Source organism: Clytia hemisphaerica, unplaced genomic scaffold (genome assembly GCF_902728285.1).
Source record: "Clytia hemisphaerica strain Z4C2 unplaced genomic scaffold, Clytia hemisphaerica genome assembly, whole genome shotgun sequence".
Taxonomy (NCBI): domain Eukaryota; kingdom Metazoa; phylum Cnidaria; class Hydrozoa; order Leptothecata; family Clytiidae; genus Clytia; species Clytia hemisphaerica.
In genome coordinates, this window is record NW_027103510.1 from 1,904,026 (window position 1) to 1,920,095 (window position 16,070).

General features: G+C 35.6%; 2 protein-coding genes across 13 annotated transcripts in view; one reads left to right on the forward strand and one right to left on the reverse strand.

Annotated features, from left to right (window-relative positions):
• Nucleotides 1–6,298, forward strand: part of LOC136799141 (rap1 GTPase-activating protein 1-like) — a 46,045-nt gene extending 39,747 nt beyond the window's left edge. For 9 of the 12 annotated variants that reach the window (XM_067055846.1, XM_067055843.1, XM_067055838.1 and 6 more), the window contains 10 exons: nucleotides 72–320; nucleotides 543–683; nucleotides 1,139–1,311; nucleotides 1,565–1,937; nucleotides 2,225–2,557; nucleotides 2,983–3,035; nucleotides 3,510–3,783; nucleotides 4,257–4,380; nucleotides 4,873–4,958; nucleotides 5,801–6,298. In XM_067055846.1, coding sequence (XP_066911947.1) covers nucleotides 72–320; nucleotides 543–683; nucleotides 1,139–1,311; nucleotides 1,565–1,937; nucleotides 2,225–2,557; nucleotides 2,983–3,035; nucleotides 3,510–3,783; nucleotides 4,257–4,380; nucleotides 4,873–4,958; nucleotides 5,801–5,938 — 1,944 coding nt within the window. In that variant the 3' untranslated portion in view covers nucleotides 5,939–6,298. Of the gene's footprint in view, nucleotides 1–71; nucleotides 321–542; nucleotides 684–1,138; nucleotides 1,312–1,564; nucleotides 1,938–2,224; nucleotides 2,558–2,982; nucleotides 3,036–3,509; nucleotides 3,784–4,256; nucleotides 4,381–4,872; nucleotides 4,959–5,553; nucleotides 5,603–5,800 lie in introns of all 12 variants that reach the window. The other 3 variants (XM_067055841.1, XM_067055842.1, XM_067055849.1) reach the window with 3 other exon arrangements.
• A 515-nt stretch (nucleotides 6,299–6,813) lies between these two features.
• Nucleotides 6,814–16,070, reverse strand: part of LOC136799144 (cilia- and flagella-associated protein 65-like) — a 34,384-nt gene continuing 25,127 nt past the window's right edge. The window contains exons 31-38 of the mRNA XM_067055853.1: nucleotides 11,214–11,276; nucleotides 10,882–10,938; nucleotides 10,430–10,602; nucleotides 9,879–10,130; nucleotides 9,578–9,676; nucleotides 9,036–9,216; nucleotides 7,752–7,951; nucleotides 6,814–7,214 (exon numbers count right to left, since the gene is read on the reverse strand). Coding sequence (XP_066911954.1) covers nucleotides 6,953–7,214; nucleotides 7,752–7,951; nucleotides 9,036–9,216; nucleotides 9,578–9,676; nucleotides 9,879–10,130; nucleotides 10,430–10,602; nucleotides 10,882–10,938; nucleotides 11,214–11,276 — 1,287 coding nt within the window. The 3' untranslated portion in view covers nucleotides 6,814–6,952. The remainder of the gene's footprint in view (nucleotides 7,215–7,751; nucleotides 7,952–9,035; nucleotides 9,217–9,577; nucleotides 9,677–9,878; nucleotides 10,131–10,429; nucleotides 10,603–10,881; nucleotides 10,939–11,213; nucleotides 11,277–16,070) is intronic.

Sequence of the window (16,070 nt, forward strand, 5' to 3'; positions counted from 1 at the left end):
TCGATGCCTGGTTTATTTTCCAATTATTTAATTTTTTCATTTTTAAACTTCTTCTCACTTTATTTTCTTAGGAACATACAAATTACGTCGGCAACGATTCTAAGCATGGTCCAGTCCTGATGTCTGTTCTCCTTGACTCATCCCAACCCGTATCCGAACGTCCCGCCCCTAGTCCGCCATCCGCCCAAATGGCAAACCCCCCTCAACGCCCTAAAGAACAATTCAAAGTGATTTTACGTTTGAAGAATAAAACGATCGAAAAAACGATATCGCCCTCGCATTTTTCTTCCGATTGTCCGGGACCGAGAGAAATTATGAAGGTATGTTATAGCTAAGAAATATTTCATTTCAATTCAAGTTTTATAGGTGATGTACATAAATTTCCTTTTTTTGAAATTTGAGTGTTATGGAAAAGGCTTTAAAGGCTTACTTGGCTACAAATAATCATTTGGGTGGGAATTTCGTCATCTGACTTTCTGACGTATATGGAATGTTTTAAACTTTTCTACAAAAGAAATCATAATTTCCAATTCTCCCTACAGTATATGCTCGAAGATGATGTGGACGTTGACCGATTCCATCCAGTCGTCGTACCGCGTGCTAGCGAAGAAATTATGCGCTTCGACGAACACTCTGTTTCCAACTGTTACAAAATTGGAGTTCTGCATCAGAAACACGGACAGGTCAGTTCTCTTAATTGTCAAAATAAAAATATGCATCTCAAATAAAAGTATTCGGGTTGTTGCTGTACTGCAGCCTTTACTAAAAAGCTCCACGAAAACGGCTAAATAATACAGTAGTTCCACATTAAATACTTATATTATGCATTTACGATTATCTTTAAGCTATCAACTTTCCTGATTAACGTTTAGTCTGGTTTTCAGGAAGAAACATGATTCCATAAGTCTGATTGACACGTTTCTTTTGTCAGACTTCTGAAAACGAATAGGTGCCGTCCTGGGAGACGTAGCTCTTCCTCTGTTCTGAAAAGTCTTTGAGGAAAGTCTGCGTTTTTGAGCCTCTGATTCTTTAAATCTTTCTTTTAATCCTCACTTCCTCGCCATACTTGACAGCTTCAATGCTGTATTTATCGTTCAGATCATTTAACAATTATTTTCATCATTATTATCTCCATTAGATTTCAGAAGAAGATTATCTCCAAAATCCCGAAGAAACGCCAGCTTTGCGAGAATTTTTAGACTGCATTGCAGATCGAGTTGATTTAAAAGATTTCGAGAGTTACCGAGGTGGCTTGGATGTAAAACATGGGCAAACTGGAGAACATTCGTATTACACTAATTATAAAGAGAGGTAGGTGGTTTGGAACTAAATCTTGTTAAACTACTTCAAGCATCACCGAATACTGGCATATTTAGACAAGCAATAACTACCAGAGATGGAGTTAGTTGAGCGACTAAGTACAACTTTTAGAAGTTGTTATAATATCTCGTTTAACCAAGAAAGTATACAGCCAACTTTTTACTTGGTGTCCTTTCTATTCGACAGTCCAAGAAGTTAAAATTGTTTTCTTTTATCATCTTCCTTCCTTCATATATTTCTTTAGAGAAGTGATGTTCCACGTTTCATCCATGATCCCTTACAAACCGAACGATTCTCAACAACTCAGTCGGAAACGTCACATCGGTAATGACGTCGTCAGTATCGTCTTCCAAGAAGAAAACACGCCGTTTTGTCCGAACTCGATCCGCTCGCATTTCCTACACTGTTTCATCGTCGTTCAAGTAGAAAACCCTAACTCAGAGGAAACCTATTATAAAGTTTCAGTGGCGGCTAAAGAGGGCGTTCCAAAATTTGCGCCCAGTCTTCCGAACCCTTGCATATTCAAGAGAAGCGACGAGCTAAAGGATTTTCTGTTGACAAAGATTTTGAACGCTGAAAATGCGGCTGTCAAAAGCGAAAAGTTCTCAGCACTAGCGGTAAGTTTATGACTGACATTGATTAAGTCTAAAAGTTATAATGATGTAGTTTTCTTTTATTATGAGGACTTATTAGGAAATTCTCCTCTTAAATTTTCTCACACTATCAGGATGGGATGTTAATAATTTGAAATGTATTTGTTAAAGCACGTCTTAGTTCACTGTATTATCACTTCTGATAGCGCTCACGAAAGAGAATCTTTCGAAAAAATGCGAAAAAAGCGGCTCTGGTGATTGAATAAAGATCTGATTCCTAAACTTGCTTTTCAACCTGTTCATTTCAACAGGAGCGTACAAGGAGTATGCTTTTACAAGGAATAGTAACCGACTTCATCGCCAAAAACGAGAAGATGTTGGATGATGATAATCTCTCGAACGGTAGCGACAACACAGATACACACCACGTCAAATCTGGAAGCTTCTTATCCACGTTCCGGTCTGCAATTTATCGATCGTCACAACGTAGCGAGCAAGACAATATCTCGATATCTAGTAGCTCTAGTAGTCTCCCTTCAACACTAAATGGTAGTCACTCACTTTCGTTGAACGATTTGAATAACTTTGATAGTGAAGAACACCGGAGAAAAGATATGTCTATGTCAACAAGTCCACGTCCAGGGGTGAGCTTTTCTCTTATTTTCTTCATCAACCGATATTAATGGCATGGAACACACCCCTTAAATCTTTATCAAAACATTACTTGGTGTGTGATCATTTAATGAGATGTTTTGCCAAATAATACCTTACAGAACGTAAATTTGGCTACAATTCCAGCTCGACTGGTTGACTCTGTAGATTTGACAGGCCCCACGCCATGAAATTGAAAGTGGGGGGAGGGGGCAATGAATATAAAGTCTAAAGAGGCGCAACCAAAAATTTTTACTTTGTAAAAAAGGGGGGGGGGCATGGCCCCCTCTGGTCCCCCCGGTGGCGTGGGCCCTTGAATTTCAAATTTGTTTCCCATTTAACAAATTCAATTTGAATCTTAAATTTCTTATTGGTTTTCAAACTCTAATAATATTTTTTACCTATTTTCTCTTTCCAGCGAAAGACTAAAAAAGACAAAGACAAACATAGCAAGAAAGATCGCGCAAAAAGGTAGGATGAAACCAATAGCTTATAATTCATGATAATTTATTCAAAAAAATAGTTTAGGCTAATTTTTCCATAATATATGAATGTTGATTCTTCTATTCATGATTCAATCCATCAATCGATGAATGCAACGAGTTCGATTTGCTTCATTCAATTCGCGCATTGGATTGAATATTTTTTTGACAAATATCAAGAATCAGAAAAAGGGTGCATTGATAAGTCTTGTGCGAACAGAAGAAATTTAGTTTGTAAAGTATTTCTTGAAACATGAAATATCTTTGACTGTTAGTTGCTTCAAGGTTACTTTCAATGAGTTTTCTGCACTTTGAAACCAAGACGCGCTCAAATGTAGAAAACATTATTTTCTTTTTTTTTTGAAAAGTGCACTAGTCACTACTCTTGAAGTTATAGGGTTAAAGAACAAAGATTTTATCTTTTTAATTTTCAATATTTTTTATTTTTTTCACTAAATTCCAGTGCAATCTTATCAATCCTTCCGCCCGTCTCTCATCCAATCAGCGAGCAGGATTTTAACGACTTAGCATCACCAACTCTCCTTCAAATCTCCACAAAACAATCACCAACTTCTTCCAATTCAAATCTCAACGAGCAACCAACGTCACGACCGCGCACGCGCAGTAAATTTTATACTAACCAATTATTTGACGAATTCGAAGAGCCAGTGACGTTGACATCGACCAATCAGATTTCACCACGTTGTCACACCATGAGTGGTGGAGAAACAAGAAAAGTAAGCTTTCTTTCAAATTAACGTGTTTTGTCATTTAAATTTTGCTTATTAAATTTATTTATTTCGAAAGGTAAAATTGTCCAGCCGATAATTTGAAAAGAAAATCCTCAGATTTAGTGGGAACACAGGAACGCGGGAATAGTGCTTATAAAGAGCTCTTATGAAAAATAGAAATTGCCATGGGAAGAGTGGTTTGGAATGACATTGTATTCAGTGAACATATAGACATAGATCCTATTGCAAGTTTAATCTGCAGCGAAATACAACGACGTGGTTTAATAGTCTATAGATTTAGAAGAAGATATTCTGAAAATTATTCTTAGAAATTCAGGTCTAGAAAAATCGACAACTACTGAAAAATGATCCTTGACATGAATGAAGTTATGGATCAATATAGGCCTGCTAATGGTCAGATTTTTTGTAGTTGGAATTGGTAAAAATTATTATCCTTTCTCGTTCACTTTTTCCATCAGGAAAATGGTAGTGATCCATCCATACAGCAGCCGAAAATCAGTATCACGGCAACCACGGTGACTAGTTCAGACGAGGAAAATAATAACGCGAACGACCCTTCACCTTCATCTAGTTCTTCTACAGGTTAGTAATAAACATTTTTCTTAAACCTTATCCTAAGATACTTTAATTTGGGAGGGGGTATTTAGAGGTACAATTTCCAACGCCCTGGCAATTAGCCCCCCCCCCCAGTGTACTTAAGTTTGAACATTTTAAAACCCTTCTAAAAGTTTTTTTCTACTGGTAGAAAGTGAGCAAAACCATGAAACTAAGGTTCGGAGAACAAATTCCCACCTACTTAAAAAGTGTACCGGAGCACTGATTCAGCGTTTGTCTCGGGTTTTTCTATAGCTATCACTAAAAATTTCTCTTGGGTCAAACATCTAAATTTATTTTAAGTTGAAGGAAATGGTATATAATTACTGTTTCACGGTGAAACAGCTATTTAAAATATTTAAACAAAAACAAAGTTTCCTATACTTCTGACGTCTTACTTGCGTTTATTGTGTCTGTGTTGCCAATAGTAAAACACACATTTAGACACCCTTTCTAATTATCATCGTATTTTTTTTATAGATACAGCCAAAGAGGAAATTGAGAAATTACGAGCGGAAATACATAAACTGAAAATCGACAAAATGGATCTCATACGGCAGAACGTGGTGATTTTTTTTTTATAAACGTCAGCATTTTTCAATTTGGTTCAGTTGCTTTCCTTATTTTAAACCCATTAAGTACCATCACTCCGTAACTTCAAATTTTTGATTTAAAATGCGTGTACACGCCCCAATCAAGGAAAAATCCCCATCTCGACTTTTTTTATACGGGCGAAGTAAAAAAAACAACAGGCACACTGCGCTCTTAACTCTAGACCGACCGGTACAGGTCCGAGAAAAAAAATTGAGCGATCTCATATTATACCAGTTGCACTTAATGGGTTAATGGAGTATACAGGAAATAATGTTTTGATTTAAATACGCATGATGTTTGAACACTGAAATAACTGATTGTAGTTCACTTAAAAAATGTCGACTTTTACAACGAGCAGAGAACGTGAACTAAAACAGACAATGTACAGAAATTTTCCTTACAAAACCAATGTTAACTTGACTTGACCACTGACGCCGACGCTGACCAGTTTACAGAAAAAAAAACTTATAAAACACATCAAAAGACACAATCTGACGAACATACTTTTGCAAAACACAAAACGAATTATTCCTAAAAGTGAAAAGTTCAAAATTTTGATTTTATTAGAAATTGAAAGAACAAAAAAAGTCACGTCAGCCGAAACAAGCGTGGTCAGGTAAGATAACCTTGGTCTTTTATATAATACAACCTCCGGTGCCGGAGGTTTTGTGGAGAAAGTGCCTAAGAAATTTTGCATGACTTAAAAAATTGGCCTAAAAATTGAAATTCTAAAAACAACTAACATGCGTCAATCACTGCCTGCTCAATATAACAGATTACATAAATGTTTTACGAATCTATTTTTCTATTTCAGATCCATCAACGGGAGATTAAGAAATTAAACGATAAAACGCAGACCAACGGTGATTATCGTTCTCTATCACTCAAACATTCGTATGACCCGAGAAAAATGTACAACGCAACTGCTACTACGTTTGCCGAGTTTGTTTGACCACGACTGATGTTGAACACGCTAGAATGAAAATGATATATTTTTGTGAAATGACAGATATAGTCATCAGTGATGTTAGATTTCTGCATTTTTATCTTTGTTAAACTAGTCCCGATAGCGATAGGCCAACCGTCTTTTTCAAAAAATGTCATAACATTTGAAAAAAAAATTTCAGAAATACGCCATTTTGCTGCAACTCTTGGGTTTGATGATAAATTTTGTTGAGTTATATATCTACCAAATTAATTAGGCTTTTACCTTTCTTTTGTAAATATCTTTATAATTTTGCTGACATCAACATTTATATTTTCTATTTAGTTTGTGTATTTATTTGATATAAAAATGATAATATGCTTGAAATCTTACTTTCGTTAAATTGAATCTCTCCTACGACGTGGAAGTGCAATTCCCGGTGGGGAAACTTTCAATCCCCCACGCCGCTACCCTGCTGCTAAAGTCTGTATCAATAGTTTGTTGACAGCACCCATAGCGTTAGTAAAAAGTTGTACATTGTTGGGAAAATACTTTAGAGGAGAATTAACTAAAAGATTTAAAGATTTTTGAGAAATTGAAAATTGAAAAAGAAAAATCAATACCTTTCTGAAAGTTGGCACAGCTTGGTTTGTCTCGAGAATTTTGCCTCTTCTCCAGACCTTTTTTAAACGGGTTTCGGCTTCTTTCTGCCACGAACTAGACGCGGAATCAATCGGAAATGCCAGCGATGGGATATTTTCCCGTGACTTGGAAAATTTAGCAGTACCATCATACAGTAACAATTTTTCAGACTAAGTTTTTTCTCCCGATCCCCCGATTTTGACGGCTTATACCGAAGTGATTAACCAAGTATTTGTACAATAATATTCATTATCTTTGCTGCATACATTTTAAAGGAAATCAATAAATTTACAATTCATTACATTTGAACATAACTTAGGCAAATTGTTCGAGCGAGGTTAAAAATATATCAGGTTTTCGCCAAAAAATAATATTATATACAAGGAAAATATTTAATAATTATCCATCTAATTCTTCTAATGGTTCGTGCATAGATCTGTTTGATGGTGTATAAGCACCTTGTAAATCCAATATAGATTTGACTGATTCGGTATGAAGCTCTGACTGGTTAGAATCTGGGATCGATCTGTCGGTAGGCGGATGGGGCGCAATGATGCGTGGGCGGTTGGTGAGAGAAAATCCGCCCTTGTTTGCTTCGATGATAATATTTGCGAGGGTGCTTTCAAGAACTTCGTTCATGATGTAACGCATCTCGTCGTTGCTATTGGAGAAAAATATTGATTTTTGAATTTTTTTAATAATTGAAATATTCCTAACCTAATTATAGCCTAGTTAGCTAGGACAGGGATTATAGGTAGCAATATAGCGTTTTCGGCGCTTTAAACATTTTTTTTACTAACGGATTTTAAGTTTGCCTTTGAATACTGTTACAACCTACCATTAGATTTATCCTAGTGACGAAATCAAACTAGCTTAGATCCCTAAGCTAACTTAATTACTCGGGTTTTGACAAAGAAGTGTGTTTCATCCTTACCAAGTTGAATTTTCGTTGAATTTTCAAGAAAATTAACTCTTCTTTCCCCTTAAAAATTGTCCTTAATCCTACTAACCAAAAAAATGTTAAAATAAAACACACTCAGACAACAAAACATTCTGAAGCTCGGTTGATCACACGTTCGACCCGGCTAGTTAGAATTCTGTTGCAGATAGAAATTGTTCAATATTCCTTTCAAGAAAAAAAAGAATAAAATCAATTTTTGCAATCTGCTTTACTCACGAAAAACTGAATTTGTCATACCGTTTGAGCTGCTGTCGTTCTTCCATCGAACTCATTGACCTCAATTCTTCCGAAGAATATTTCTCAATTTTTTCTTCTCGTTCTGTTTCTATTTGTTCCGTTTCCATCGGTGTCGTTTCCATTCGTTCTGTTTCCATCTGTTCCGTTTCCATTCGTTCCGTCCCATTGTCTTCTTCTACAACAACGAGTTTCTCGTCGTCCTTCAAACGAAAAGAAAAATATAAAACTAAAAATCACGCCAATAAAAATCACGAAATATGAAATTTGTCGTTCTTTTTTGTCGTTTTTTATGAAATTTGTCGTTCTTTTTGTCTATTTTTAGTAATGCAGGATTTGTTAGATAGACCCCCTCACCCGTTGCTCTATAGAAGCGTGTACTCTCTGGTATCTTATAAACACTACTGAACCAATTCCAGGTAGTTGGAATAAGCAAGCGAGTTGGGTGGAAAAAATCAAAAGCCTTCTGATATTACACCATAGGCCTTATAACTTATTGGTTGTAAGTGGCGTAAAATCAGTCAATACACCACCTGCAATCAATCAGCTGTTGGGACCATGATGTAGTGCCAGAAGACATTTCAATAATCATGTAAAAGTAGGGGACTTAAATGGCTGTTAGAGTGTCTCTGGTAGAAATCTTTTGGAAAGAAGGTAAATGCAGAAGAATCAAAGCAAAAAGAACGTATGAACTTTCAGCATTTCGTACTTCACTTTCAGTCCCCGGGGGAGGCACTTAAGCAAAATTGGGACTCTTCTATAGGCTTTGAAGATATCCGACATAGGGTCATAGATTTACTAATTTTCAAGTTGTGTATTTGACAGGGCCGACTTTTGATTATTTTGGACAATTTTGAGGATGAAAATTAGAAATTTTTTCAATTTTTCGTCTAATTTTAGTCATTTTTGCCACGTTTCAGGGTGAAAAATGGCGAGAATTTTAGATTTTTTTTCTGACAGGGTCCCAAATTTACTAAACATTCATACCTAACAGGGTCCACTTTTATAGATTATAAGGATTAGATTAGAATATAAGTCAGATTTATGAATCTCTATGTATCAGCTCTTGGTAAAAAGGAAGAGAAAAATCGGCTTGTAAATTTGTACTTCTGATCACCGCAGCCGAATTTTCTACCTTTATGGTGCGGCCACTAAGGAAACCAATAAAGTATTCCTTTAACCATTTGCAATCAAACGAGGAAAAGTTTATCGGGGAAAAATTACGAAATTCGGACAAGATAGCAGAAATTTCACTAAACGGAAATTTCCTCAGATAAATCTATTTACCTCTAGTATTCCCATTTCAGCTTTCATTACACTCTCCATTTCATCATCCTCTGCGTCTTCATCTTCATCCGCTTCTTGAGGGAGTGGTAGGAGGTCTGGGGTGAGCATTGCGTAATAAGGGATTGGTTCGTTCTCCGTGTCTATAATTCGTTGTCTGAAATCCTCATCGTGAATCATATCCCTAGAAATGAATGAATGAATGAATGATTGAATGAGCGAATTTAGTAAATGGGTGAAGGAGTAAACGGATGTAAAGAAGAAGCTGATCATTAAGAGCCGCATAGATAGGGATCTTTCCCTTTGTTACTTTCCACTCACTTGCGCTTCAGATTTAAAAATTACGGTAGAATCTCTTTAAATCGAACCTCTATAACTCGAATATCTTCTTAACTCGAACTACTTTTCTCATCCCTTCATTTAACAATGCCCTATAAACCTTACTCGAACAAATTCGTGTTTCCCGTGTAGGTTAGAGTTATGGAGACTCGACTGTAGTGGAAAAACAATTAATAAACGCTTTCTGTTGGAAATGAAACGCTTACTGTATGAGCATTTTAAGGAGAGTTTCCACCACGTGCGTTTCATTGGAAGTTGCGGATTGTTTTCGTGTTGCGTTGCACGGAATCGTGATGCTCGGATTTCTAAAAGCGAAACAAAATTATTTTTCAGTGTTACTATGTTTCACAGGATTTGAGAGATTTATAATTGAAACTTAAGTAGATTTTTTATAATGCTTCTCTTATTTTACAAGAAGAGCTTATATGACTTAAAGTTTCTATGAGCAACCGCTCAAAAGAAGTACAGTTAGTATAAAGCATGTTCAATCAATTCAATATGGCATACCTTTGAACAAAAGTGCAATTGAATCTATCCTCAGTGCAAAGCATTTGATATTCATCTGTGGCGTGAGTTGTTACTCGAACACCGAGGTGTGAGATAAAGGAGCGAGGCGGTAATGGTTTTATGTCATTCTCATCATGAACGTGAGGGCGTTCCTCAACAATAACACGCCTTTCACCGGCCGAACCACTTTTGGAAGATTTGGCGCTTCCTTGTTGAGCTTTGATTGGAGGTAGTGCTTCATACTTGGTTAAACTAAGAAGAGGAAAGTTTGTATAACGTAAAAGAAGAAAACATAAAATTCAGCAAATAACGGCTAAAGATTTCTTGAAAGAGGTAAAGTCAAGATCTATTACAAATAGTATAAGAAGGTAAGTTGATTTTTGCTAATTCGTACTCAAAAGGGAAATCTTATTTGTTCGGATAACAGAGAGATTCGAATTATAGGAAGTATACTAGGAGGGTTTCACCTTGAAGGGGACTGGGATTACGTTCGAACTATCGGAAGATTCGAACAATAGAAGTTCGAATAAGCGAGAGTCCACTGTATATACCTAGCACTGGGGACTGAGACGAGCCGTTTGGAGGTTTGGGAACCAGGTCGATTATTTTTCAATTTGTTTTCAGTGACATCTCTGATGGTGAAAAGATGTTTCTTTTCTTCACGACGTTTACTCCACTCCTTCAGATCACACTTGAATTGCGCCGTCAATGTCTCATCAATGACCTAAAGCGAAAAAATGATTTACATTCGTTGAATTTTATAATAACAACGTCCATGTTACAATTGTACATAACATTAGATTTTACTTGAGTCGTTCACAACTATGTGTACTATACAGTAATATAAGCGTTGTATGATAATAAGATGACAGTAAGGGGATAATATTTGATTTATCTTATTACCATACCTTACTCTCATCGACCAGCCTTATCAAAATTGACTTTTGCATCACATTTCCAATGAGCAAAAACTTCAGTTAGAAATCATAATATGGATACAAACCTCGCATTTAACGTCGAAATCGTGGTTAGCGGACGGTCCTTGTGAAAATACCGTCACCTATGAAATGAAAGATTCGGAATATCAATGGCTTCACCCTACCCAATGACCGTGTTAGAAAAAGTCAAAATAAATTTTCAAGACCGAATATTGCAGACTTTTGTAATACGTATTTGGGGACATTCAGAAAGATGTCGTCGCCGAGGGGGACGGGGTTGGCAAAAAAAGCGAGAGAACAACGAACAGGGGAGGGGGTAAGTCCGTAAAGTGTACATTCGGATTCTAAATCAACATATTAGCTACTGATCGATAATTGAGATAGTTTCAAACCATACCTTGCATGTGATGAATTCTTTGGGTTTCAAAAATCCACTTGAAGGTACGATTGTAACAAATGGCTAAAAATAAAGTAAGTAAGGAAAGGATAGAAGTTATAAATTCTGGCAATGCTGGAGCTTCAAGGATATCCCTATCTAGATGACTCAAATATCAAATACCAACCCCCTGAAAAGTCCTTGATTTAGTTAAGTCTTTGAAAGCCCAACAAAATATCTTTATCTAAGATTTTTTTTGAAGTTCCCTCCTTGAAGGTTTATTACCAACCCAACTTATTGGTCAGCCCCGGTGACCCTTCAAATCTCTTTCACGATTTTTTTCTTCGTTTAAGACTCAATTTATAATTCCGTTTTCGGATTGTTTTCGGGAAACAAGCTATCGGGAAAACTTTGGCGCGAAAAATATTTTTTCTTGGAAGAGAAAAGAAACACATAAATTCATTAAAAGATTTGCGCATAATAATACTGATAATAAAAGAACGCTATAATTAAAAAGAAGAAAGTGAAAAATGATTTTTTTTGTTTATTCAATAAAATGAAAGGAGCTACTGCATCGTAAATAAATAGAGAGTGTAAAAGAAAGTTTTTTTATGATTGGTTTTGAGGCTTTCTTGTCTAGAGAGTTTTTGGTGTAAGGAAAGAAACGTCAAAGTGTGGCGTAACATAAACCATGAACATATAAACGACTGGACGTTTATCTTTGATTGTCTCTTTGAAGCGAGCTTCGTTGCCGCCTGTATTTCAAAATTGGTATGAAAAATCCGACAATATTCCGTCATAATTTTATTTCTTTGAATTATTTAGTTAAAAGGATAGATAAAGCTTGAACATTACTCCTAATGCATAAAAATATTATTTTCGAATTTTTTCACAAGCTTGCAATATACTTTATCAACATTTTCAACTCTAAAATGCAGAATTTCAACTGCGTGTATACTTTTGAATCCCTTTTGTCACTCCAATAATTTTTATTATGACTTGAAAAAAATAGCTTGCCAAAGTTGAGAGCCTGTTTCATAAGAATATGGAAATTAGAATGTGACACTCTCTAAAATTATTAGACACTTTTAAGTCAAAATTTAGAAATATTAGTCGGAGTTTTGACAAGCTGACGATGATTTTGCCTCTGTTATCTTTGTTATGATATAGATAAAAGACTTGAGAAGAGTAGAACAACAGAGACTTTTGTCGAAGTTTTGACGTTGTTAGCAAGGTATTCCCAAGAGGTATACCATCAGAATTTATTGTTTCATTTGATGATTTTAACGAGGCGGCAACGAAGCTAGCAGTGTTATCTTCAAAAAGACAAAGGAGATGGATGTCCAGTCGTTTATATGTTCATGCATAAACTTAGGATCGTCATAACTTTTGATTGAGTTATCGAAACTGGACGGAATTTCCTAAGCAGCTTCCTCAATATAAAATGACCTATTCATTCACATTATACTAGGTTTAACACGCCATTTAAATCAAATTGAATCAATTAACTATTCGGACTATTTTTTTCAAGTGATTACTAGACAGCTAACCATGCCCCGGGGGAGGCACTTAGGCAAAATTGGGTACGGGGACGTGCCACTTGTCAGGGTTCCTTTTTTAGGCTCTGAAGATATCTGACAGGTTCCCAAATTTACTAATTTTTAAGATGTGTATCTGACAGTGTCGATTTTTTATTATTTTGGACAATATTCAGGATGGAAAACAGAAAATCGTTCAAATTTTCGTCTACTTTTATTTTCAGGGCGAAATTTTTTTGTTCTGACGACAGGGTCCTAATTTTGCCAAAAATTCATATCTGACAGGGTCCACTTTTCAAACTCCAGCGGCACGTTCCCGTCGGCCGTCAAGGTCAATGCCCCCCCCCCCCGGGAACCGTGCACACTCAACTATAAACGAGGGGCGGCCTTGACTGGAGAATGAATAAATAAATCAACATGAAAATGCCAAAAATGAACAAAAGTGATGAAAGCCGCAGTGAACATTTTATAAAGCAGCCGCCTCGGATACTTTCTCAGAGAATAAAGAACAGGTTTAAGACATTAAGAAATAATCTATCACATTTCTGTCTGCTTTGGACTAGGCTGCTGGCATCCACTAACGGATTCGTGCTCCTTATAGAGGATGCTTAATAAGCTATATGTCCTTTGTCCAGAGATTTGCTGCCTTTAGCCGATATACGGCTAAAGACATTTTTAGCTGGCGAGTGTCTACAAACATTACGTAATGTTTAAATTTTCTGTGAGGCACCAAATCATGGATTGGAAAATATATTTGGATTTCGAAAAAAAAGTAGGCGGAAGGAAGTTTGCTTGTTTTTCTTCGTCCTTTCTTGTTTAATGTGGAGATTTTGTAAAAGATGAGAAATTATATTTATTGAATTTAAGTGCCCTGGTGTATCTTCTGTGTGCACCAACAAAATTTTACTTCTTAAAACTACATTTTGATGCTTGAATTTGCACTTGTATGAGTGTATAATTTTTTACCACACTGGATTCGTTGATCACTTTGGCTCCAGATTGCAGATAATTGTTTTGTCAGTTCTACAGATATGTTGCAGATTATTTCAAGGTATTCTAGTTATGCATATACAGTTTTTACAATTTTGGGGGTCATACTGAATATTTCTGACATTAGTTCTTTATGATTCTACAAAAGGGAGTGTTGTTGTTTCTTCAACAAGGGCCTTTAAATGTTAAAACAAATAAAGAACTTTTCTTATCAGCTTTGGCATTTCACTTTTTAATACTGCGTGGCCTTTGTATCTTTTCAGGTACTTAGCTTCAATTCTTTGAAAAGATTGGAGTGTTTCTGGTTGTTTTCTTTCACTTTTGTGTTCATATTTATATTTTTTGAGCTTCGACCGAAGAGCTGATGGAAAAGTTTTGATAAATTTACAGACCAGATATCTTATAAAAGCAAAAGTCAAAAATAAATCTACAGACTGTACATAATGCGCGCATCAGATTGTTTCTAATATTTTTCTGTTTTGTTTTTCTGGTCTGGGATTCGAGTTTCGAATGTAAACATTCCATTGAAAACGTTCGAAACGATCGTTTTTGCGTACACATCAATATCAATCAAATTATTAACTCGCCAAGATTTCCTTTGCGAACCGGAAAGCGGTTGGTAGATCATTAAGCAGACCTATACTACCTGGGGTTTTGTAGAGGTCTGCGATTCAGACTAGCTTTGGACAAATTCAACTTTGTGTTAAACTTTTTGTTGTCTGAAGTTCAACCAAAATAAGCTTTTCAACCTATTTGGCTTTAACATCGAATTAGGTTTTTTGATTGTACTTCCTTCTAATCGTTTTAAGCTTATTGGGCTGACCTTCCAGCGCAGCTGGTTTATTTACTAATTAGCTTCCTTCCTTGCCTTTAATAGCAAACTAAGATGAGGGTGTACAGTTTGATCGCCTATTTACGCCCAAAACCTTAGGTCGATGAATAACGTTTCAATTAAAAATTGAAAGCTTCCTTCATCTTAATAAGTGGGCAACTATACTATTTTAAGAAACTGAAGTTCTGCGTAATCTTCCTTGTTAAGAAAGTATAAAACACAGCAAAATTTAGTCAACAATCATTCTCAAGTTGAAAAACAACAAGAATAACTCAAACGAAATTGAATCTTTTTGATTTAAAACGTTTTACAAAAATCAAAGATGAAGATGTTGAAAGCTTTATTGTTGATCTCTTTCGTCGTTTATGCTGTGCACTGTAAGTAAATTATTGTTAAATCCCGTTGGTGCATTAGCAGAATGATTAAATGATGCCACTCTAAAGGCATTTGTTTCAAGTGACCAAGTTTCAAGTAACATGAATTTAGATAAGCAATTCTTGGCAGGAGTAAAGCTTCAAAAGTAAATTTCTCGATCAAATTTCTCTTCCTCAGACCTAGAAATTCCTTCATTTAAAGCTATACTCTTTTTATCAAACTTTCAGGTCGATCAACAGTGGATAATGAAGAAAAGGAACTTGAAGATTTTCTCGAAAAAAATGCTGAATTATTGGAAAAAGAATTTGATCAACTCCAACAATTATCTGAAGATGAAGATTTAGAACTTCATGATCCAATTTGGGGTCTTGCTTTGAAAGCAATTCCCTCTGCCATTAGTTTGTTAAGCAGGCGAAGAAGTGGCAAAAAATAGACGAATGAAGAATAATTATTTTTATTACATCGACCGTAAATTTTGACTTTTTTCTTTTAATGCTGGTCATTGAGAATAGACTGATTCTACACAAAACATGATAACTTTCCTTTTATTTTCTACTTCCTTGATTTAGATTTAAAAATGCAGGGTCACTTTGGAACTTTTGAAACTTGATAACCTTTTTGTACATTTGCAGAGGGGGGGGGGGAGGGAGTTTTAAAGGCACTCACCTCGATGAAATTGTGTGATGAAATATTTTGGAATTTTCTTGTTTCGCTATTTTCGATTTTCCTGGAAACATTTTTTAATATTTTTTAATAGGAGAAATGTGGAAAAGAAATAAATTGAATTTTAGAAGATTTTGTTAAAAATTCGTCAAAACCTTAGAACAAATTAAGAAAAATCTGCGACTCGGATATTAGAAATTAGTAAGACAGTTTTGATTTTAACAGGCATTAAAAATCTGATCGGACCAAAATTCTTTCACTTGCAGAGCAATTAGCGCCATATGAATTCTATTTCTATTTAGTCAGTTTGCGCTGGAAACCCCGTCCTAAGCGGTCCAACTAGATACTACTTTTCTCATGTCAGATAATAATGCATTCCACAAAAGTTAGTTTTTCATTTGTTTTCATAACAAAACAAAGGCTTTGTAATTTATTAACAAAGAAATTCGGTTGAGGAATGTATTGTCAGCAAATTGATAG